Source organism: Sus scrofa, chromosome 16 (assembly GCF_054392235.1).
Source record: "Sus scrofa isolate SSC_HxYL_T2T_F1_AM1 chromosome 16, Sscrofa_HxYL_maternal_Yorkshire_Landrace_v2.0, whole genome shotgun sequence".
Taxonomy (NCBI): Eukaryota; Metazoa; Chordata; class Mammalia; order Artiodactyla; family Suidae; genus Sus; species Sus scrofa.
This window is the reverse complement of record NC_139398.1, coordinates 32,695,284-32,720,478: the sequence shown is the minus strand read 5'-3', so window position 1 is coordinate 32,720,478 and position 25,195 is coordinate 32,695,284. Positions and strand designations below refer to the sequence as shown.

The following is a 25,195-nucleotide window of genomic DNA, read 5'->3' as shown; positions in this document are numbered from 1 at the left end:
CTACGCCACAGCCACAGTGCCAGATCCCACAACATCAGGTCTGTTATTTTTAACTCTCAGGGGGCAGTGGCCTCCTCTCCTACGACATGCCCCCCCTTCTGGGGAGAGTGGGATCAGCCCAGGCTAGGGGATTGTGGCCTTGATTTTTCCATCCTGGGAGAGTGGCCCTTGTTTCTCAGAACAGCTAGCTGCTAGAGCGGACACTGCCAGACCGTTTCTCAACTGTTGGCCTGTGCAGAAGAGACTTGGCTTAGTGGAAGGGGGTGAGGACAGAGAGAATCTGAACAGGACCAGCATCCATGCAGAGCAAAAGGGAGGGAGAAGGGGCTTTATGGGGTCATACCCCAGTGGGACAAAGCATACGAGGAAGGCCTGTTTGAATAAGATAATGGGAGGAGCAGAAAGATGGGAGAGTTTTTGAGGTTTCGGAAGTGAAGAAGCCAAGGCAACTTGTCATGGGCAATGGGGCGACGGGGCCTCTGACTTGCTACAGACCTGTAGTATGGTTTTAATACTTGAATTTTTAAACCATAGTCACACTCGGGGAGCTCTTGAGGACTGAAGTCAAGATAATTGTCCTTGGGTGGCGGTATGGAGCTGACTTTTTCCTAATTGGAGTCCAAACACTTGGAGCCATTTATCACTATAACCATCACTAAGAGCAGTCTGTGGATGCTCTTTAAATGTTCCAGCCCCGTTGGGGTGAATAATCTTGATCAAGATTCTCCTTGCATTGGGGAAGTGGACTAAGAGAGACAAAATTCTTTGTTATCTGCACTTTTTTTTTTTTTTTTTTTTTTTTTTTTTGCTTTTTAGGGCTGCACCCGCAGCAGATGGAGGTTCCCAGGCTAGGAGTCCAGGCAGAGCTACAGCTGCCAGCCTACACCACAGCCACAGCACCATCAGATCTGAGCCACGTCTGCGACCTACACCACAGCTCACGGCAATGCCGGATCCTTAACCCACTGAGCGAGGCCAGGGATCGAACCCGCAACCTCATGGTTTCTAGTTGGATTCGTTAACCACTGCGCCACAACGGGAACTCCCTGCCCTTTTTTTAATTGAAGTACAGTTGGTTTCCAATGTTGTATTAGTTTCCGGTGTACAACAAAGTGATTCAGATATGGTATAAATATAGATACTATTATAGATTCTTTTTTAGATCCTTTTCCATTATGGATTTTTGTAGGATATTGAATATCATTTCCAATGCTATACAGTAGGTCCCTGTTGTTTATCTGTTTCATATACAGCATTTGTACCTGCTAATCCCACGCTCCTAATTTATCCCTCCCCCCCTTTCCCCTTTGATAACTGTAGGTCAGTTCTCTATGTCTTTAAGCCTGGTTCTGTTTTGTATCATTTTTTAGATTCCACATATAAGTGAGATCATGTGATATTTGTCTTTCTTTGTCTGACCTACTTCACTTAGTTTGATAAGCTCTATCTGCATCCATGTTGCTGCAAATGGCATGATTTCGTTCTTTTACGGCTGAGTAGTATTCCACTGTATATATACACCACATCCTCTTTATCCATTCAGCTGTTGATGGACACCTGGGTGGCTTCCATGCCTCAGCTCTTATGAACATGGGGGCGCATCTATCTTTTCGAATAAGAGTTTTGTCTGGGTATATGCCCAGGAGTGGGATTCCTGGATCATATGGTAGCTCTCTTTTCAGTTTGAGATAAAAACCAAATTTATCCCCAGCCCAGTGTCCACCAGCCATAAAAGACAGTCAGTGGACAGTGGGAGGTGTGCCTAGTGTGGGAAGAAACCACAACAGATGATCAGGTTCACATTCAGCTTAGCATCCTCAGGGGTGGGCAGTTGGGATTATCTTCCTCTCTGAAGGTTTACTCACCCCACCATGTCTGCCCTGTGGAGAGTAAGATGCAAGATGAGTTGGGAATCATCATTGCTACACAGTAATGAGACCACCTTGAGTATGTCCAATTCCCTGACACAGGAGTTTCAAGGCATCAGAAAGTACAGGTGGCTAGTCACCACATTCCAGAATATCTTAGGAAATCCCAGAGGAAATTGTTTCTTTTTCGTTTATAAAATGCTTCCTGAAAGCACTTTTATTTGGAAAACTTTATGTAGGAGAATTTCTCTGAGCATAGATTAATGTACCAGGGTACAAAAGTAAGAACCATATCTGCTCCTGCCTGCCCGACCTTGCTCCGCATCCAGGCATTTCTTTTGCAAAACACCTGGAGCCCTAGTTGGTCAAGGCTGCCTGACCCTGCCCCAGAGGTGTGATTTATATCATGCTAATCTCAAGAATTTTGATACGGTGCCCCGAAGAGCAAAGAAGTATCAATAAAAGGATATTGTAGGACTTCTTCAGCCAGTGGGTTGAGTTCCTATTCCCCAGTCCGGGTTGAGTTCCCATTCCCCAATCCAGGCTGAGATCACCAGGTCACCAGGACAAAGAACTCTTTCAGCCCTGTCTGGACCCAGGGAAGCTGGATTCATGAGAACAGCTGGGTTTGAAATCCTTGGGCATAAGTCTGGCGAGCTGGCCAAGCCCTGGCCGCTCCCACCTCCACACCTGCTCCAGGTTAGGGTGCTGCTCACCAGGCTCAGTCTCTCTTGTCTCCACTGTCTCCCCCTATAGATGGAGGATAATTGCACATTAATCACACATTGTCTATGAATCGAGATGACTTATCGGACACTCTCAGATTTGCCAGATTTCTCTCTCCTGCTAGCATGTGACTGACAATTTACTAAACCCTTCTACACTTTAATTTCCTCATCTGTTTAAAGGGCACGGCAGCAGGAGTTCCCTCGTGACTTGGCTGGTTAAGGATCTGCTGTTGTCAGTGCTATGGCACAGGTTCAATCTCTGGTCCAGGATCTTCTGCATATTGTGAGGCATGGCCAGAAAAGGGGGGTAGTGGTAATGGCTATTGTGAGAGTTTAATGACTTGAAATCCATCATGAGCCTTTAGCAACCTGATCTAATTAGATGCCCCTGAGAAGTTAGATAGAGCAGGCAGTTTAGAACATGCACCCTGGTGGAGTTCCCGTCGTGGCACAATGAGATCTGCAGGGTCTTGGGAGCATTAGGACGTGGGTTCGATCCCCGGCCCGGCACAGTGGGTTAAGGATCCAGCATTGCCGCAGCAGCAGCTTAGGTCCAGACTGTGGTTCCGATCTGCTCCCTGGCCCGGGAACTCCAGATGCAACCTTGAGGGCATTTGGAAGGAATCCTGGAGAAGCACATAAAAAGAACCCTGGAGAATGACATCCTGGCTACTTCACAGGAGCCATTACTGAACCAGGAGCCCCAGTATAAGAGAGGCACTTGTTGGCATCTGTGTACCCCGAGCCTCTGTTTTCACTAAGATTTCTATTTTCTAGCATGTCTCAAACAGAGTAGTAGCAGGTGGAGAAGGCTTCAAGAAGTCGTTGGTGAGGTGGTGTCCAGCTGGCGCTGGGAGCTCCACCGTCTGGCCAGGAGACATGGACAGAGCCTAGTCTTTTCAGGGCTCATCAGACAACATTCAGTCACTTCCAAAGTCCCTTGATGGGCAGCCTTGCCCCAGGATGCCCTTCCCGATTTAAAAAAAAAAAAAACCACATAATTTAAAAGGAAAATGTAAGCCATGTGTTTCCGAGAATTTACAATTACTTCATCAAATCTATTGTTTTCTGAGAGTTGTTTGGAGTCCAGAAAGACTAATGAGGCTTTTCCAAATGTCTAAAATCCTGTTTTTTCTTAGAAGGACATGTAAAAGCTTTGAAAGTTGTTCCAAGGTGTAAAAATAATAATATTAATAATAAAATTCTCAAAACTCTCAACCCCTGCAGATTCAAAATGTGCTTAATACTCCAAACCCAAGGGACTCGACTTTATTACTGGGATTTGTCATTCTTGTTTATGGGGCTTTTCCAAAGGGGAGAAAGAAAACCTGTGAAGGTTCTCGAGAGTTCGCTGTGTGGTTCACGGCCATGCCCAGAGACCAGAAGGCTTTCAGAGTCATCTCAACCTGAGGCGGCAGGGAAAAGGCCCCCTGACCCTTTGGCATCCTTGAGGCCAGGTTGGAGTTCAACGGAACGCACTGACTTCTCAGCCTGGTTTATTTTGGGCTGGTGGATCAAAGTCCTTCCAGAACAGTTTTCTTGTAGGGTGCATAATCTATATCACATTAAATGGATGATCTATTGTTGGGGAACCGTGGGGTGCAAAGGAAACAATTTTTCTTTGGGGTGTGCGTAGAGGCGCCAGCTGCAGTTCAGCTGCCCTTGAATGTTGTCATCTGATGACCTCTGGTGGTGGAAGTCTGCCCAGCATGTGTGCAGCGATGCTTCTGAGCCAAGCCATCCCTTGCTACACTTTCCTACATTCCTTTCCTCCTGTTTTGGTATTCACGTTCAGCAAGGAGCAAGTATCAGTTGCAAACACCCAGAATAAAGTGGTGCATGGGCCTAACGAGACTGTCCGTTGCAAAAAATGTTACCCGGTGTCTTCTCTTTCAGTGAACCTCTGACCCACTGCCTGTGGAAAGAGAAGGGAGCCAACATGAAGGAAAATGTGCCATCCACAGTGGTTTTCATTTTGCTACTTTTTCTCAACATCAGCCTTCTGAATGGTAAGTAAGAGACTGTCCTGTTTTCTTTCATTCCCTGGGCTGTTTCTTGAGAGCTGGGGGGAGAATCCATTACAGTGCAATTAAAAGGAATGAAAATGCCCATGTCATTTACTACTATTAAACTATATAGAATATTTGGGGCATGAAAATGAATGCAAAAATTAATGCAAAAGAAGGAATGCAGTTAATGCAAAATCTCGTCCCTGTGCTCTGGCTGCCATCCTCATTCTGGGAGAGCCGGCAAACAGCTCTGCCAACCACAGACCAGAGTTTCAGTCCAGGTTCTGTCCCTTACCAGCTGTGCAACCTTGAGCCAGTTACTTAACCTCTCTGGATTTACACATTTTCAGGGGAAGGACAGCGATGTTTCATCCACTTCAAAATGAAATAGTGTGTGAGAAACTGTAAAGAGATGTAAGGGGGCTGCTGTTTCATGATAGGAGACGAATAGAGCCAACTCTGTTATCTGTGCTAAGGGGGGAAATGAAATCCACAGCTAAACAAGAGTGTGAGAGCCTGTGTGTATACATGTCCATGTGTCTACCCCTGCGTATTTCTGGGTGTGTATACTTGTATATACCCAGGTGTGTATTCCCTATATGTGCCTGGTTGCAAATGCTTCTCTGTGCATACCTGTGTGCATGTACATTTGCGGGTGTATGTTTCTATGGATATGTTTGTGTGAGTACCAGTGTGTACTTCTACAAGTGTGTATTTCTGTATATTATTCCTTTGGGGTGTTGGGGTGTGTTTCTGATGTGGGCTCAATTTGAGTATGCATATGTGCCTGTGTGTGCCTCTGTGTGTGTGTGTGTGTGTGTGTGTGTGTGTGTGTGTGTGTGTACACCTGTGTTTGTGTGCATTTTACAGGGATAGTGGGACAGTCCATTAATAGTAACCATCTCCTCTAAATAGTCCCACTGAATGGAACATTTGACTCATTATAAACTCACAACTTTACCCTCCTCTCAAGATTCCCAGAGGTACCATTAATAAAGCCAGTGAAACAGGAGAGAAATCAGCTTTTGGAGGGAGAAAAAAGAAACACAGAGATCAGTATAACCCATAGGGAAACTTGAAGTACTCAAATAATCAACATCTGCCTTAACCGGCTTCTGAATATGCTCATTATCGAGCCGTAAGGTTTTGTGCTTTTTTAATTTTTATTTATTTATTTTTTTTTTTTGGTCTTTTTGCTATTTCTTTGGGCCGCTCCCGCGGCATATGGAGGTTCCCCGGCTAGGGGTCCAATCGGAGCTGTAGCCATTGGCCTACACCAGAGCCACAGCAACGCGGGATCCGAGCCGCGTCTGCAACCTACACCACAGCTCACGGCAGCGCCGGATCCTTAACCCACTGAGCAAGGGCAGGGACCGAACCCACAACCTCATGGTTCCTAGTCGGATTCGTTAACCACTGCGCCACGATGGGAACTCCTTGTGCTTTTTTTAAAATCAACTTTTCTTTCTACCTCACCTATTCCCCCAGCCACAACAAAAAGCAAACAAAAATCACTTTACCCTGTGAAATTCTGAAGAAATGTCCAAGCAATATTACAGATTTTGGCAGAACTAATCCCAGACTGGCTGGCAAGGACCTTTTACTTTTTTGCGGGGTGTGGGGGGGAGTTGGGGGTGGCTAGGAGCTGGCTGGGCTCCAGCTGGCCCAACCTGGCATCCTCGGCCCCAGCCCGTGCACCACGTCATACCATTCCATTGGATTCCTCTTTCTGGCTGGTTTCGCCTAGTACCTCCTCTTCCCAGCTGTGTTCTCCTCCAGCCCTGCTCTTTCTGATCTGCTGGTCTGCTAGCAGTTTGGGCCCAGGAGCCAGCGTGAGGGAGGAAGGACAGGTGTGGGAGAAAACAGAGAAGCCCCTGTGGTTCAGACCATCTCCCGGAAGCTCTCCTCTCTGCTCCCAACTTCCCAAACTAAGTACCAAAAGGAGCATCACCAGGGGTCACGTAGCTGGACCCCCAGCCCGAGAGCATCAAGGCAGACTCAGGCCCATGCTTCTCCTCTTTGGACCTGACAGATAAGGGACGGAAGAGGGGAGCCACTCCCCAAGAGCTTTGGGGATTAGGCAACTCAAAAACTCCATCCCCTTGACATTGGATTTTCTATATCACCTCTTTCAGCCCATCTAAGCTTCCAGCTGGGACTGGATACAGCTCTGAGATGATGAGGGTAGCTCTAACCAGGAGAGCAGCTACCCACTCCTCCACCCCCAGGAGTTCCCCTGCCTTCTACTCCCAAAAGAGCCAAGAATTACAAGGGAGCCCTTTGCCACCTCACTACATAAAGACCCAGGGAGAGGGGGGGAAACATAAGCAGAAAGGGACTAAAAACCAAGATACAGAAACAGAGGCAAGAAGTATGGGCAGACAGACTGTGAGACAGAATCGTAGGTCAAAGCTGAACGGAACCAAGGAAGAGTGAAGGGGAAGAGGAAGGGACACAGGAGGTGGAGAGGGAGCAGCTCAGGGCAGAGCCCTGGGGATAACAGTGAAAAAACAAAGGACCCGATTGGGCTCATCATGGGGGAATGGCAGAGAGAAGGGGATGAGGGAGCAGAGAGGGAAGAAGTCCAGAGAACACAGGACCCGCAAGTGTCCACAGGATGCTTGTGCCTGGGGGAGAATTCTCTTCGTGGTCACCCTGATGCTGTGGGCACGCATTCGCTCTCTGGACTCGGAGGGATCACGGATGTGCCACATCCTACTTAGTCCGTATGTGTCCCTCACCCTCTTGATGTTGAAATTTGGCAGTTAGTCACTGATCCTAGATTGTTGGCAGCTCCATCTCACGGTACACACACACACACACACACACACACACACACACCACCGTTAAGCTCTCTTTCTGAATCATGCCAACCCGAGGGCCACCCATAGAGGAGTGTGGTGGAGGGTGCCTTGGCACTTCTGAGCCCTGCATCCCTACACCCACTAGCCTCAAGATGTCATCCCTGCCCTGGCCCCCACCCATCTGCTTCTGTCACCAGCAGAATGGTCCAGTCATTGAGCGGACCTTCATATTGACTCCAGTGGCTTCTGGCTTTTTCTAGGACAGTCACCTCCGGGAAAACCTGAGATCTTCAAATGTCGTTCTCCCGAAAAGGAAACATTCACCTGCTGGTGGAAGCCGGGGGCGGATGGAGGACTTCCTACCAACTACACGCTGACTTACCACAAGGAAGGGTAAGCATTCGCGTGTCTCCCAACAAACCACACGAGTGTTCTCTCTCTGTGGGCCAGAGGAACACTGCTTCTGGGTTAGAACTGCCACGCTTTGGAGTTCCCGTCATGGCTCAGTGGTTAACGAATCTGGCCAGGAACCATGAGGTTGCGGGTTCGATCCCTGGCCTTGCTCAGTGGGTTAAGGATCCGGTGTTGCCGTGGGCTGTGGGGTAGGTTGCAGATGCAGCTTGGATCCCACCTGGCTGTGGCTGTGGTATAGGCTGGCGGCTACAGCTCCGACTGGACCCCTGGCCTAGGAAACTCCATGTGCCCCGGGTGCGGCCCTAGAAAAGGCAAAAAGACAAAAAAAAATTTTTAAAAAAGAACTGCCATGCTTCTCTGGATGGACACTGATGAGGCCCATATTACAGGGGGAGGGGAGTCAAACATCTGAGCCCACATCATCCTCTTAATGTCCCTGCTGAGCCCTTTGCTGGGAACTCACCCACTGCCAAGGCAGCAAGTCCAGCAATGTCTCCATTGCCTGCCGTAAGCTTAGGTTATAGCTCAAGGCCACGGTATAAGTGTTTCCTACGTGCTCATTACTTTTAGATGCTTATCTATCAACCTTGTGCCATTTATCATTTTTCTATAATCATTACTTTGGCGACGTAAGAGGATTATCCCGTAATCCTTGACAACCAGAGCATATGAACTTTTTGAACTTGTTTTATGTGCAAGAAATTAAAGAGCCCAACAAGGGAAAAAGTAGGTAAGGATTGTTCTCTAGGAAATCCATGGATCCAGGACCCATTATCTCCCAGAAGGCATATTTGGAGCTAAAATAGCAGTGCAGGAGTTCCTGTCATGGTGCAGTGGTTAACAAATCCCATTAGGAACCATGAGGTTGTGGGTTCCACCCCTGGCCTTGCTCAGTGGGTTAAGGATCCGGCGTTACCTTGAGCTGTGGTGTAGGTTGCAGATGCGGCTCGGATCCCGCGTTGCTGTGGCTCTGGTGCGGGCCAGCAGCTATAGCTCCAATTAGACCCCTAGCCTGGGAACCTCCACATGCCGCAGGAGCGGCCCTAGAAAAAGACAAAAAGATATAAAAAAAAATTGCAGTGCAGACTAAATGGGGTCATCTATGGGCAGGGATTCAGTCACAGTTACAGGGAGACCCTCCTGGAAATCCCAGGAGGCCTGTATCCTTCCCCAAGGAGGAAAAGATTTACTGGTAGGAACCACTGGCCACTTCCAAGTGACTCCACTTGGTGCCACACAAAGCTGACCTCCCTCCTGGGACCCAGAGGGATGTCAAGCAGACAGATCTCAGGAGCTCAAACCAGCAACCAACGTGGGATAAGCACCTGTGCGGTGAGCCCTGCATTGGGCCTCTGAGTCTAAATGTGAACATTTAGAGCTTCTCTGGCCTGGAATAGCTCCTTTCACAGTCACTTCTCTCTACAGCTGATGTAGGGCAATTGGAAGTATCCTGATCAGTTTATATTCCTTGTCCTCTTTTTTCCTAATGAAGTGTAATTCAACACACATATGCAATAAAGGCTGCCATGGGCACCCCCCTCCCCCGACCCCCAGCTCCTCTGGTGTGTATGTGCAGGGTCCCAGTTTGCTGAGATGACCCAGTGGCAGGACCTTGGGCATGGTGGTGCCTTGGCCGTGGGAAACTCAAATGTTTATTGGCAGGAGGCATATATGGCACAGCCCACCAAAACCTGCGGGAAGGAAGGGTCGATGCGGAACAGAGCCGTCAAGGCTCTTGGGGACCCTCCCCCTCCTCCTTCTCCAGCACTCTCATCTCTGTCTCACTGCCAGCTGACATGCAAGGGGCCTAGGAGATTGGAGAGCCCTTCTTCAGCTCTTGCTTTTGCATTTGGAAGGCCTCTTTCTCCCAGAACCAGTCATATTGATCTCTTATGAAAAAAAGAGAGACTGTTCCCATTGTGCCTCAGCAGTAACGAGCCCAACTAGTATCCATGAGGATGCGGGTTCGATCCCTGGCCTCACTCAGTGGGTTAAGGATCTGGCATTGCCGTGAGCTGTGGGGAAGGTCCAGACTTGGCTCAGGTCCCGAGTTGCTGTGGCTGTGGTGTAGGCTGGCAGCTGCAGCTCTGATTTGACACGTAGCCTGGGAACTTCTATATGCCGTGCATGTGGCCCTAAAAAGTGAAAGAAAGAAGGAAGGAAGGAAGGAAAGAAAGAAGGAAGGAAGGAAGGAAAGAAAGAAGGAAGGAAGGAAGGAAAGAAAGAAGGAAGGAAGGAAGGAAAGAAAGAAAGAAGGAAGGAAGGAAGGAAGGAAGGAAGGAAGGAAGAGAAAGAAAGAACTAGACCCTTTTGACCACTTTCATACTCACTTCTAACATATTACTTGTTGCAGAGAAACATTCACCCATGAATGTCCAGACTACAAAACTGGCGGCCCTAACTCCTGCTACTTCAACAAGAAGCACACCTCCATATGGACAATATACATCATCACAGTGAACGCCACGAACCAGATGGGAAGCAGTTCCTCGGATCCACGTTACGTGGATGTGACTTACATAGGTAAGGGGAGGGGCCGTGGGTGAGGAGTTTGTTATTCCGACAAGAATCTACTGATCCTCAAACTCACTTTGAGTCTTCTTGGCTTATGGATAGACCCCCAAAAAGAAAGATGAGGAAATTCACAACGTCCCTGGCAGCTGAGTGTTTTTGTTTGTTCGTTCATTTTTTTGTCTTTTTAGGGCCACACCCGAGACATGGAAGTTCCCAGGCTAAGGGTCTGATTGAGCTGTAGCTGCCACCAGCCTACACCACAGCCACAGCAAGTCGGGATCTGAGCCACATCTGTGATCTACACCACAGCTCACGGCAACGCTGGATCCTTAACCCACTGAGCAAGGCCAGGGATTGAACCTGCATCCTCATGGATGCTAGTCAGGTTTGTTAACTGCTGAGCCATGACGGAAGTCCCCAGCTGAGTGTTTTAAACCAATTTTTATTCGTAGAAGTAAGAGAGTAAGATCCTTCTGTTCTTGGGTCTTCTCTTGACCCTCCTTTCCATCCTCTTGCACCCAACGGGAGTTTTCTATTTATGCTTCGCTTATCAATTCTTGCCTCCAGCCCTCCCCCAACCCATGTCAAGCTGGGACTTTTCTTCTGGGATGTGTCTCCCTGGAAGACAGAGTTTCTTCGTGGAGTAGCAACTCTTAGAAGGAGCTGATCTGCTTCTCCACCCACAGGAATTGCTCCAACGGCTTGGCCCCAAATTCAGTTCTGAATATACATATGTTTCTTAGCAAATGGAGCTATCCTTTTAAAAATAAAGAATTTGGGGGGTTCCTGTTGTGGCTCCGCAGTAAGGAACCCAACTAGAATCCATGAGGTTTTGGATTCGATCCCTGGCCTTGCTCGGTGCGTTAAGATCCCGCATTGCTCTGAGCTGTGGTGTAGGTCACAGACGCAGCTTGGACCTGGTGCTGCTGTGGCTGTGGCATAGGCCAGTGGCTGCAGCTCCAATTCAACCCCTAGCCTGGGAACTTCCATGTGCCATGGGTTCGGCCCTAAAGAAAAAAAAAAGGCAAAGCAAAATAAAAATAAAGAATTTGGGGAGTAAATAGTGCTACTTGAACAGAAGGCTGAAGGCCAAGATCACAACCACCATGTTTGAAGAAGTCATTAGCAAAGTAAAACACAGTCAACCTGAGGGCTGCTTCTTGCTTGGCATGGTTAACTGGTTAACATTGAGCTGCAGGGCAATGAGGCATAACTGCAGAGGCCTGGATGGTTTAGCAGGGGTGACAAAGGGGATCTTAGAACAAGAGATGGCTTGGCCAGGACTGGGTTAAGCCTTCCTGTTGGATAATAATCTAAGGAGTAGCTAATTTGGTTCAAGGTCACTCAAGTCTTCTTGACTTACCTAACACCAACCAACAAGGACAATCAGGCTAGGACTTTCAGGTATTTGCCTATACATCTTCCCATTGGCTCAAAAACTAGAAAAGCTTGGAGTTCCCGTTTGTGGCACAGTGGAAACCAATCCAACTAGGAACCATGAGGTTGCGGGTTCGATCCCTGGCCTCTTTCAGTGGGTTGAGGATCCATTGTTGCCATGAGCTGTGGTGTAGGTTGCAGTCGCAGCTCGGATCTGGCATTGCTGTGACTGGGGTATAGGTTGGCAGCTGCAGCTCTGATTGGACCCCAGGCCTGGGAACCTCCATATGCCACAGGTGTAGGCCTAAAAAAGGACAAAAGACAAAAAAGAAAAAAAAAAAAAAAACCTAGAAAAGCTTCCAACATCAACTGGTACACGTTTGAATACTGTCTCCTCTCAGCAAATCACAGCAATGAGCATGGAGGTGGAAATGAAATTTGATCTTAGTTTAAGAAAATCAAAAAGGAGAGTTCCCATTGTGGTGCAGAGGAAACGAATCCGACGAGGAACCAGGAGGTTGCAGGTTCAATCCCTGGCCTCACTCAGTGGGCAGTTGCTGTGGCTGTAGCGTAGGCCAGCAGCTGTAGCTCCAATTAGACCCCTAGCCTGGGAACTTCCATATGTCTCGGGTGCAGCCCTAAAAAGCAAAAAATAAATAAAAAATAAAAAATAACCCCACTGACGAGTAGGAATAAAATAATTTCCAGTCATATAAACCTACTTGAGATATGAAGTCTTTAAAATGCTAAATGCAAATAATTCCTTTTTCAAGGGGTTTTTCTTAAATTGCCTGGCCCTTAAATATTCTGCCCTAAATGTTAAAATATGTAACATTTGGGGTCAAAACAGTGAAAGCAAGAGAAATTCTAAAATGTGCAACTGCTATAATGAACTTTATCCATCAAAAAAAAATGGAGGAGTTCCCGTCGTGGCGCAGTGGTTAACGAATCCGACTAGGAACCATGAGGTTGCGGGTTCGGTCCCTGCCCTTGCTCAGTGGGTTAACGATCCGGCGTTGCCGTGAGCTGTGGTGTAGGTTGCAGACACGGCTCGGATCCCGCGTTGCTGTGGCTCTGGCGTAGGCCGGTGGCTACAGCTCCGACTCAACCCCTAGCCTGGGAACCTCCATATGCTGCGGGAGCGGCCCAAGAAATAGCAACAACAGCAACAACAACAACAACAGACAAAAAGACAAAAGACCAAAAAAAAAAAAAATGGAAAAAAATGCTCAACATCACTGATTTTTAGAGAAATGCACATCAAAGCTACTATGAGGTACCACTTCGCACCAGTCAGAATGTCCATCATTAATTAGTCCACAAAAAACAAATGCCAGAGAGGGTTTGGAGAAAAGGGAACCCTCCTGCACTGTTGGTGGGAATGTAAGCTGGTACAACCACTATGGAAAACAGTATGCAGGTACTTTAGAAAACTATACGTCAAACTACCATATGACCCAGCAATCCCACTCTTGGGCACATATCTGGACAAAACATTCCTTGAAAAAGACACATGCACCCACATGTTCATTTCAGCACTATTCACAATAGCCAAGACATGGAAACAACCTAAATGTCCATCACAGATGATTGGATTAGGAAGATGTGGTATGTATACACAATGGTATACTACTCAGCCATAAAAAATAACAAAATAATGCCCATCTGCAGCAGCAAGGTTGGAACTAGAGACTCTCATACTGAGTGAAGTAAGTCAGAAAGAGAAAGATAAATACCATATGATATCACTTATATCTGGAATCTAATATACTGCACAAAGGAACCTTTCCACAGAAAAGAAACTCATGGACTTGGAGAACAGACTTGTGGTTTCCAAGGGGGAAGGGGAGAGAGTGGGATGGCCTGGGAGTCTGGGGTTAATAGATGCAGACTATTGCATTTGGAATGGATAGGCAATGAGATCCTGCTGTATAGCATAGGAACTATGTCTAATCACTTATGATGAATCTATACGTGTATGTGTAACCAGGTCACCACACTATACAGTAGAAAATTGATAGAACACTGTAAACCAGCTATAATGGAAAAAATAAAAATCATTATTTTAAAAGTTTTTAAAAAGGGATCTCTAAAGAAAAGTAGTACAATTAAAAAGTGAAATCAATGTGTAGATGAAATTCTTACAGGCTCTTGAAAACAAGTTCTCTGGTCAAAGAATGTGTTGGACCAGATTTTCAAAATAATAAAAGATGTGTCCATAATGCTGAGGCATAGAAACTTTGCTTTCAAAGATCATTTTTTTTTTTGTCTTTTTGTCTTTTTGCCTTTTCTAGGGCTGCTCCCGCAGCATATGGAGGTTCCCAGGCTAGGGGTCTAGTTGGAGCCGTAGCCACCGGCCTACGCCAGAGCCACAGCAACTCGAGATCTGATCCACATCTGCAACCTACACCACAGCTCACCACAATGCCGGATCCTCAACCCACTGAGCCAGGCCAGAGATTGAACCCGAAACCTCATGGTTCCTAGTCAGATTCGTCAACCGCCGCACCACTACCCCACGACGGGAACTCCTCAAGGATCCATCTTGAACATTTTACTTGCACTTTTATATAAACTGCAAGTCTTGTGTTTAACTTCAAGCATATCAAATCACTGATGTTTAATTCATAAGTCCATTTAAAAACCATTTTTCTTAGGTATGTACTTAGTAACATCTAAGCATTAGGGCTGGTGGCGTGTTTTCTAAAGTTCGCTGTTTAGGCAACTGTAGGTTATGGTGCCAAGTCCACCAGAGTTACACTTGCTCTTCTCTCCCTTGGAATGGAGCCTGACCCAAGGGGGAAATGTTACTGGCCATCGCCACCGAGACTAAGCTAAGTCAAGCCAGCACCCTAGGTACCTCACTCTCAGTAAGAGGAGGCGCTTACAGACCTGCACTTGAAGGGACCCAAAAGTGCCTCCCTAGTTTTCTGGAATTGTGGTAAAATACCCATGACATAAATGGACTGCTTTAACCATTTTAGAGTGTACCGTTCAGTGGTATTTGTTCATCACAGGGTTATGCAACCATCAGCACGATCTGGTTTCCAAACACTTTCATCACTCCAAATGGAAACTTCATACCCATTCAGAAGTTTCTCTGCATTCCCCCCATGACCCCAGCCCCAGAGCAACCACTAACCTACTTTCTTTCTCTATAGTTGTGCCTATTCTGGACATTTAGTATACGTGTAATCATATATATGATATGTGGCCTTTCGTATCTGGCTTCTTTCACTTAGCATGATGTTCTCAAGATTCATCCTTGGTGTAGCATGTATCCTTACTACCTTTTATGGCTGAATATTATTCCTTCATATGGATATCATTTATCTCTTCATCCATGGATGGACATCTGGGCTGTTTTCACCTATTGACTACAGTACATAGTGCTGCTATGAACATTCATGTATGAGTTTTTTAAAATAATTTTATTAAGCTACAGTTGATTTACAATGTTGTACCAATTTCTGCTGCGCAGCAAAGTGATCCAGTCATACAAATACATACATTCTTTCTCTCAACCTATATGAGTTTTAGTTTGAACGCTTGCTCTCTGTTCTTTTGGGTATGTATCTGGAAGTGAAATTGATGTGTGACATGTTAATTTTATATTTAATCTTTTGCGCAAATGTCAGACTCCTTCCACAGTGGCTGCACCATTTTACCTTCCCACCAGCAATGTATGAGGGTTCCAACGCCTCCAACATTCTTTTTTTTTTTTTAACAAATAAGGTTTTATTTCTATCTGTACCGCCCTTAGCCCAGTCAAACTGACACAAAAATTAAGCATAACATCAAGTGGAAAATGTATTGCCTCCAACATTCTTGCCAACACTTGTTATTTTTCATTTTGTAAATTCTAGTCATCCCAGTGGATGTGAAATAGTATCTCATCATGGTTTTGATTTGCATTTCCTGAATAACTAGTGATATGGAGCGTCTTTTATGCACTTGTTGGCCATTTGTGCCGCCTTAACTTTTGCACCCTAGGCCACTCACTTGCTTCGGCTTAATCCCAACTCTGCTGACCAGCGCCTGACTTCCAATACCAGCTGTCTCTCAACCATGGTGGAGCATGGTGGAGTAGAAAGAGCTGTCTCTAAGTCATATAGTTCTGAGATCAGTTACCATTTTTGACTACATATGGAGTTTCTTTCTACAGTTGAACCAGACCCTCCTGTGAACCTGACTTTGGAATTAAAAAAGCCCGAAGACCAAAAGCCATATCTGTGGATCAAATGGCTTCCACCCACCCTGGTTGACGTAAGATCTGGTTGGCTCACACTCCAGTATGAAATTCGATTACAACCTGAGAAAACAGCTGAGTGGGAGGTGAGTCAACGGGAAGCTTTTGGAAGGAACCACGTCCTTAGGCAAAGAGGAAGCCCCGCAAATGAGAACAGGTCCTCCCTCCTATTTATTGGGCCACCATGTTGCCTTCCTGATGCTGATGTGACCCACCCACATGCGGGGGGGGGGGGCCCTTTTCCCATCCTCTGAGTTGGATGGGGGCCATCTTCACAGCCCTCCCAGGACTAATTCCTTGCACTGAACACCCTCTTCTGCCAGGTTTCCAACCCATCTCCTTCAGGCTATCTTAGGTCTAAACATCTATGGAGGAATTAATGGCACTAAGTGGCAGGAAAAAAATCTCCATGTAACCAGTCTATGGCCAATGACATTTTTATTCCCTTTAAAATACTTCATTGTAAGGAAACAATATGGTAAATTATGGGCATTATGATGTTCTGCTCTTAAGTACTTTAGTATATGTCTCTTTTAAAGGGGGAATATTTCTAAACATAGCCAAAATGATAGGATCATACCTAGAAAATTAGTTACAATGCCTTAATATCATTTTTAATTCCTTAATATCATTTAATGAGCAGTCTATATTTTAATCGCCCCTATTGCTTCCCCCAAATTTTTTTTTGTCATTTTAGGGCCATGTCTGCAGCATATGGAAGTTCTCAGGCTAGGGGTCCAATCAGAGCTGCACCTGCCAGCCTACGCCACAACCACAGCAACAGCAATGCCAGATCTGAGCCGCATCTGCCACCTATGTCGCAGCTCACGACAATACCGGATCCTTAACTGATCAAGTCCGAGGATCGAATCTACATCTTCATGGATCCTAGTTGGGTTCGTTACCACTGAGCTCTGATGGGAACTCCCAGAAAAGTATCTTTAACATCTGGTTTGTCCAAACAAGACTCCACTCCAGGATCCCACATTGTGACTGGCTGATATATCCCTTCAGTCTCAACATGCTCAGGAGACTGGACCACTTGACCCATAGACTGTCCCACCTTCTACATGTGTCTGATTGGCTCTTTGTGAGGTTATTTAGCTAATTTCGCTGTCCATATTTCCTGTAACCAGACGTTAGATCTCAAGACTTGATTGCATACAAGCTGAACAATTTTTTTTTTGTCTTTTTGCTTTTTTCTGGGGTTGCTCCTGCAGCATATGGAGGTTCCCAGGCTAGGAGTCTAGTAGGAGCTATACCCGCCGGCCTACACCAGAGCCACAGCAACTCAGGATCTGAGCCGCATCTTCAACCTACAGCTACAGCTCACAGCAACGCTAGATCCTTAACCCACTGAGCAAGGCCAGGGATCGAACCCACAACCTCATGGTTCCTAGTTGGATTTGTTAACCACCGAGCCACGAAGGGAACTCCAAATTGAACAATTCTTGGCAAGAAAACATCAGAGGTGATATGACTTGCTTCTTATTTCACCACATCAGGAAACAGAAACTACCTGGTCAACCTGCCATAAATGATGCTAAAACTGACCCCAGGATCAGGGAGATCATTAACCTCATCCCTTCACTATAAAGTCATGTTAAATTTATGCACAGTCATTTCACTGTTCATAGATGCCCAGTTCTCTTCCACCTGATGGCTCTACACCAATAAATAATCCTTGAGCCAGGAGTTCCCATCATGACGCAGTGGTTAACGAATCCGACTAGGAACCATGAGGTTACGGGTTCGATCTCTGGCCTCCCTCAGTGGGTTAAGGATCCGGCATTGCCGTGAGCTGTGGTGTAGGTCACAGACGCAGCTTGGATCCCGCATTGCTATGACTCTGGTGTAGGCTGGTGGCTACAGCTCTGATTAAACCTGTAGCCTGGGAACCTCCATATGCCTTGGGTGCAGCCCTAGAAAAGACAAAATAATAATAATAATAATAATCCTTGAAGCAATTATTACAGATTACAAAATAATATTGAATTTAGAAGGTAGGGTGTAGGGAGCAGAATATTTGTCTTTCTGAAAGAGAGGTCCCAATGGAGAGATAGAAAAACCTTGTGATTTTTGTGAGAGCGCTGTTTACCAGGGGGAAGGGATGGGCTGAGAGGGCACGATGGTGTGAACAGGGTATTTTCTAAGTGTAATCATCTGGCCTCACTCCTCCCGTAGTCTAATGTCTCTTCATAACCCAAGTCAGAGTGACTTCTGATTTCCTTGTCTCTCCTAAGACTCATTTCGCTGGGCAGCAGACTCAGTTTAAGATTCTCAGCTTGTATCCAGGACAGAAATACCTTGTCCAGGTTCGCTGCAAGCCGGACCATGGATTCTGGAGTGAGTGGAGCCCAGAGAGCTCCATCCAGATACCTAATGGTGAGTATCTTGCTGATATTCTTAAACATTTTTTTCAATGACATGAGTTTAGTAAATGTGCCTCAGCCAGAAGAATGAGTAGAGGTGGGCTTATCACTTCTCCACCCAACACCTAGACATTTGGAAGGGTGGCGTTGCTCCCTGGGTCCCTGGCAGTGAGGACTTGTTTCCAGGATGTCCACAGACATGAGCTTGGAGTGGCAGAGGTCTTGATGCACCATCATTCTGCCCTCCCCGTCTGCCCCATCACTGTCATTTGGTCAAGTTTGTCATCTAATTCTCCCAGAATCTGTAAGGCACTGTCCCAATCGGAAAGGCATGAACGGATTTTCAGTCTCTGATGACAATTATATGTTGGTCTCTTAGTCAAGGCCCAGTATATAAAAGACAGCCAGTTCTGGGAGTTCCCTTGTGGCTCAGCAGTAATGAACACAACTAGTATCCATGAGGATGCAGGTTGGATCCCTGGCCCCGCTCAGGGGGTTAAGGATCTGCTATTGCCGTGAGCTGCAGTGTAGGTCACAGATGCACTTTGGATCTGATGTTGCTATGGCTGCGGTGTTCCCTAGCCTGGGAATTTCCATATGCCATGGGTAAGGCCCTAAAAAAAGACAACAACAACAAAAAAAAGTCTTCCCTAGAACTGTGTGGTGAAGCCTAGCTCTTGCAAAAACTTGCCTGGCCAAAGTGTCAGGCCTTGTACTGCCCACAGGAAAGAACACTAAACTACAGGCCATAAGACTCTGTGTCTAGTCCAGCTCTGGTTCCTAATAAATAAAAGCACAGGGACTGGAGACAGAAGGCCTGGATTCAAATCTCATAGTGCAACCTTTTAACTCCATGCCTCTGGATAAACCACACTTTGAGTCTTAATTCCTCATCTTTACATTTACAGGCAATGTACATAAAGAGCTTAACACCGTATGACTTTTACTAAGAACTTAATAAATGTTAGCTTGTATTATTATTGCAACTGACCATGGACCCTTGGATTTCCTCTATAGGTATCAAATAAAACAACATTTTAAAGGATTTTGAAATGTTTAGAGTTCCGTAAATATATGCAACATATTCACATTCAACGATACTGGAAAAAATTAAACCCATTGTTAATACTACTCTGGATTGTTGTTCAAATCAGAAGAGGTGTTGGGAAGGGGGCTTATGTTCATAAGTTTATTTATTAGTTCTCTTTGTTTACTTGTTAGCGATGTTGTAATAATGATCAAAGCTTTCTGTCTGTTTGCTTTTTAGACTTCTCAATGAAAGATACAACCATGTGGATCTTCGTGGCTATTCTTTCTGCTGTCGTCTGTTTGATTATGATCTGGGCAGTGGCTTTGAAGGGCTATAGGTACTTCTCTGTCTATCAACCCCCCTCCCATTCATGGCTCTCAGGGATAATGGCCAAAAAAAAGACAAGACAAAAATGATGGAAACCTACAGATAATTTAAGCACCTCATTTTGCCATTAGCTGCATTAGCCATAAAAAAAAAAAAAAAAACCTTTTCTCAGTGCTAGAAAAAAACAGAATAGACTCATTTGAAACTGATCTTCTCTCTACCAAAGGGAGTAGCGCAGTTGTGAAATAGTAAACGTCTGACAAGAACAGCAAATAATCCCACTAGTAATTTCAGAATCCGCCTCCTCAATTAGCCAGAATTCACTGTGATGCTGGCCTCTATAATTATTATTTGTCTTCACCACTGATTAGTTTCACATCATGAAAATTGCATGTCATTTAGTTTCACGTAGCCTCAGAACCAACCCTAATTCCTACCTGCCATATCCCTGTAGCAGCTATTCGAAGATCACAAGGTGGGAACATGTGTTATTTATCTTTTCTCTTACATTATTTTATAGCATGGTGGCCTGCATCCTTCCGCCAGTTCCAGGGCCAAAAATAAAAGGATTTGACACCCATCTGTTGGAGGTAAGTGCCAGCAGTGGAGAATGTACTGTGACTGGCTGCTCTGTTAGCTTTCTCGTTATATACGTGCACACAGTACCCATCAGTTTAGCCTGGCCGGCTCAGCCATCCCATCCTCGAGGACCAGCTGTCCCTCCTGTTCAGCACGTGTGTTTACAGAAAGATGAGGGCGGCATCAGGGTATTTACTATCAGATACTGAGTGTCAGAGGACAATGAAAGAAAACCAAAAAAAATATAGGAAAATTTGCTATGTTTAGCAGGTCTGTTTATAAGCACAGTCATAAACATTTCGTACAAATAATCAATTGAGAAAGAGGGTGATTTTTTTTGTTTTTTTAATTGGCCGCATATGGAAGTTCCCAGGCTCGGGGTCTGAACTGATGCTGCAGCTGCTGACCTACGCCACAGCTCACAGCAACAGCAGATCCTTAAGTCACTGAGCGAGGCCAGGGAATGAACCCACATCCTCATGGATACTAGTCGAAATTCTTAACCCACTGAGCCACAATGGGAACTCTGAGGGTGAATATTCTGATGCATACAAAAGAGGGCTCTCCCACCAGCCCCTCCATCATCCTTTGGTATAAGGTCCCACTTGAATGTTCTGTACAGAAGACACAGGAACAGAATATCCTGTTCCTGCTGCGATTTCTGCTCAGTTTGAGTGCCCAGTTGAGACTGATTCAGTACAGCGGAGCTGGCATTTGCCAGGGCCCATTTAGACACATTCAAGTGGGAATTAAATGTGTTTTGAATGAAAAGAAGGATTAGAACATTTTCAGTTTCGCTGCAGGTGGAAATATATAGTTTCAATTTGACCTTCAGCTTAACACTGATGTATAGAAAAGCAATTACCTGCGCATTATGTCACCTGACCCAGCCACCATGAGGTCAAAAACACAGTAATGTGAAACGTGAGTCCCAGGGGATTGGCTTGACTGCATTCATGCAGATGGCAAATATGACCTGCTCCCCCATCTCTAGCACTTACCTTCGTAGACCCAGCATAAACAGCTCAGCTAACTACATGATTTGTTTAGCTCACAATTTGACCTCGTAGCCACCGAGACGTAATGATGGAATAACTGCTTTTTTGAGTCTAAAAAAAGAAAAAGGAAAAGTTCTGGGATTTTTAAGGACATTACCTTTAATTCTCAAAAGAACCTTCCCAGATGGGTATGACTTTTCCCATTTTACAAATAGAGAAACTGAGGATCACAGAACAGCTTATCCAAAGTTACAGATCCTTTAATAAGTGATAGAGCCGAGATTTAGGCAACAGTCCTGGACCTGAGTCAGAGGATGGGGGAGAAGAGTGAAAAGCAGGAGGAGGGGGCATGGGGGGGGCTGAAGATTAAATGGAGGAGGAAGCAGAACAGGAGATGGAGAGAATATGGGCCGCAGCGGGGGACTGAGGGGGAGGAGGGGAAATGGAGTGGGAGGAGAGAAAGAGTAGGATGGGAAGAGAAGGGAGGAGGAGGGAGAGGAGAAGGAAAAGACAAGAACCAGCTTACCACCTCCAGACTCTAGAAAGTAGGGTGGGAGGTCAGGAGGCCAGCAACCAGATCTCAGAGTCAGTGAATCCCCAGGTGCCAAGTGCACGCATGAACACTGCCGCTTTAGATGTTTCCCAAGCTTGTCTTATTCAACAGCCATATTTCTGTTGGATGTACATATACTACTTGCCCACTCAACTCATGCTCATTATTGCTTAAAGAAAGACTAAGTGAAAAATCATGAATTGACTTAAAGAGAAATATTAGCTGAGTAGTAAGTAGTGGGATGTTAGGAAGCCGACAGCTGTCTTGCCTTGTGTCTTTAACAGAAAGGCAAGTCCGAAGAGCTTCTGAGCGCCCTGGGATGCCAAGACTTCCCCCCCACTTCCGACTGCGAGGACCTGCTGGTGGAGTTCCTGGAGGTGGATGACAGCGAGGACCAGCAGCTGATGCCAGCCCACTCCAAGGAACACCCGAGCCAAGGCCGGAAGCCCACACACCTGGATCCCGACAGCGATTCCGGCCGGGGCAGCTGTGACAGCCCTTCCCTTTTGTCCGAAAAGTGCGATGAACCGCGGGCCAATCCCCCCAAGTTTCACACTCCCGAGGGCATCGAGAAGCCAGGGGATCCTGAAACAAACCTTCCCCGTCCCCAGGACCCTCAGAGCACAAGCGTGGAAAGCAAGCTGCTCTATTTTCACGCGGATGGATCCAAGTCTTCGACTTGGCCTTTGCCGCAGCCCCCGATCCTGCACGATCCGGGATCTTCTTACCACAACCTTGCCGACGTGGGTCAGCTGGTCCTGGGCACCGCAGGGGCCACCGCCGCTTTGCTGGAAAAAACGGACCGACATGCTTTCAACCCTCCAAAAACCACCGAGACTGGCGGGGAAGGAAGGGCAACCGAGCAGAAGGAGTCGGAGAGCTTCCACTCCAAGACTGACCAAGGCACAGTGTGGCTGCTGCCCCAGGACAAGGGGCCCTTTGTCTCCCCTAAGCCCATGGAGTACGTGGAGATACACAAGGTCAGCAAAGATGGAGCACTGGCGTTGCTCCCAAAACAGCAGGAGAACGGCGACCGGCCGGAGAAGGCCGGCGCCCCTGAAACCAGCAAGGAATACGCCCAGGTGTCCCGGGTGATGGATAACCACATCCTGGTGTTAGTGCAGGATCCGCGAGCTCGAAACGTGGCTCCGTTTGAAGAACCAACCAAGGAGACCCCGCCATCCCGGCCGCAGAATCCAGCTGCGAAAGACCTGGCCAGCTTCACCACGGCCCCGGGCCACTGCAGACACCCGCTGGGTGGGCTGGATTACCTCGATCCCGCAGGCTTTATGCACTCCTTTCAGTGAGAGCTTGGTTCATGGGATGATGGGTTACAAGGTGGGGTTTTTTTCAGGTCGCACTACGTGAAATGCACTCTACCAGAGAAAGCTCGAAAATGGGGTTAGAATGACACTACCCAAACTCACAGTTCACTCCTCTTCATGCTCCATTTTCAACCAGTTGCCTCTTTCTCCACAACAGCTGATTCCAGAACCAATCATTTTGTTGCCTGTGATTCGTAGATTTACTTTTTGCTATGAATGATAAGATTATGTGTTCAGTGAAATAACAGCACATCGCTTAGTATTCTTGAGGGGCCCTGCCAATAGGTGTAGCCTCTGGAAAAGGCTTTCATGGTTTGGTATGTGGCAGAAGGCTATGAAATAGAATTACTGCAAGAAGATGGTAGATAATGAGGAAAATGCTATGAAAACCAGTTGCTTAGCCTTTGTACTCCCCTTTCATTTTATGAGGCTTAACCAAATACACGTAAAAAGTGCATTCTAGAACACCTGACGAATTGTTTACATCCCTTCTATTACCTTAATGACACATGACCAAGTAAGAAGGACGCCTCTGATTTTTTCCTTAAACTAGTTTGAATTTGTTAAGCATGGATTTGTCCCCCTAAATTATATTTCATGCTGAAGCTTCTAGAGAACATTGTTTTCGAAAGTGAAATTCTCTTACACAAGACGCAAATGAGTTTCATGTGGTGAAGCCTTCTAAAATGTTTGCCTGCTTCATTTCAGCATGATAAATAATTTATTATATACCCTAGTCTTCTGTTAGTGGAAAAGAAATCCCATGAGACTAACTTTAATTTAAAAGATAATCACAGCAGGATGCCAACGAAAGTACTGCCTTATTGTACATACAAATTCTACTTTAATATAAACCCGTAAGTTTAACAATGTATTTTTGAAGACTATTTTTCTATCACTGAGGTAAAATAAAAGACTATTTTCTATTTCTCAGTACAGCTGTTTACGTATTCAGTGGGTACAGTATTTTTCTCCTATGAGGTTATAATGAGTATTTACAGTACATGGTAGTATATGTGGTCCCCGTTTATGAAATAAAATGCCATACCAACCCAAGGCCCACTAAGGAATATGGAGTAAATGATAATATTAAATTTCCAACACAGTGTAGTATAGTTTATCTGCTTCTTTTTATCTCCAGAATACTTTAAACAACAATCACCAAGCTGGAGTTTTAGGGCTCTCCGCAGACCAGAAATTACTTCTCCTGCATTTTTAGGGCTTTTCTGGGGGCTTCTGCTCTTCTCTGGATGAATATCCATAAAACTACGATAAAAAAGCAAAGCAGTGGCATCTAACATACTGTTTTAGAGAGAGGAATTTGTTTTGTTTTTCTGAGCAGTCTTGGGCAGCAAAAAACATTTGTGGCAAAGCCAGGAGTTCGTATCTCTCTGGAGTAGATCCATTTGCAAAGTTTTGGCAGAGGCAGAGACAGCACTCATGTCAGAAGTGTACAAATAGAAGTTCCAAGAAACCAGGCATCTGTGGAAGAGTGAGAACAGCTACAAAGAGCAGGGTACGGTAGTTAGAGTCCCCAAGTCCGTTCCAAGGGCAGGCTCTCCAAAAGCAGTCAAAAGCCTGAATCTCCTTTTTAAAGGGCCCATCCATGACTCATCCAATTGCCTGCCTCTACTTTCCATTTCCCCTAACAGCACATCCATTTCCATGTCCACTTACCAGCTAGGACACAGAGAATTTGAGCTCCCTTTGTGAGTTAGCTGTTCCACCCCGGTGAGTCCATGTTGATAGGAACTAGACTCAGAGGTGGGCTGCTGTTTGAAAGTGAACATGTTGCCAGAGCTTCCAGAATTGCACAAGTAATAAATCTGAGACTCTATCCTCCCCATATACAAACAACATGTTAAGAGTGAGGGGACTATTTGGGAAAGTTGCTCAAGGTTATTCAGTCCCCTAGATTCTTGCCACTCACAACATGGTCTGAGGACCAGCTGCATTAGCATCCCCTGGGCACTGCTTGGAAATGCCGAATCTCCATACTTGCATCCCCCATTCCACCCCAAACCTATAGAATCAGAATCTGCCTTTTG

At 46.0% G+C, this 25,195-nt stretch overlaps 1 protein-coding gene across 9 annotated transcripts in view; it reads left to right on the top strand.

Moving 5' to 3' along the window:
* Positions 1 to 24,083, top strand: part of PRLR (prolactin receptor) — a 174,475-nt gene extending 150,392 nt beyond the window's left edge. For 8 of the 9 annotated variants that reach the window (XM_085001615.1, XM_085001618.1, XM_085001622.1 and 5 more), the window contains 8 exons: positions 4,493 to 4,605; positions 7,670 to 7,802; positions 10,177 to 10,346; positions 15,880 to 16,049; positions 18,207 to 18,348; positions 19,603 to 19,702; positions 20,213 to 20,282; positions 22,107 to 24,083. In XM_085001615.1, coding sequence (XP_084857741.1) covers positions 4,536 to 4,605; positions 7,670 to 7,802; positions 10,177 to 10,346; positions 15,880 to 16,049; positions 18,207 to 18,348; positions 19,603 to 19,702; positions 20,213 to 20,282; positions 22,107 to 23,129 — 1,878 coding nt within the window. In that variant the 5' untranslated portion in view covers positions 4,493 to 4,535 and the 3' untranslated portion in view covers positions 23,130 to 24,083. 9 annotated transcript variants of the gene reach the window in all.
* Positions 24,084 to 25,195: the final 1,112 nt, after the last annotated feature.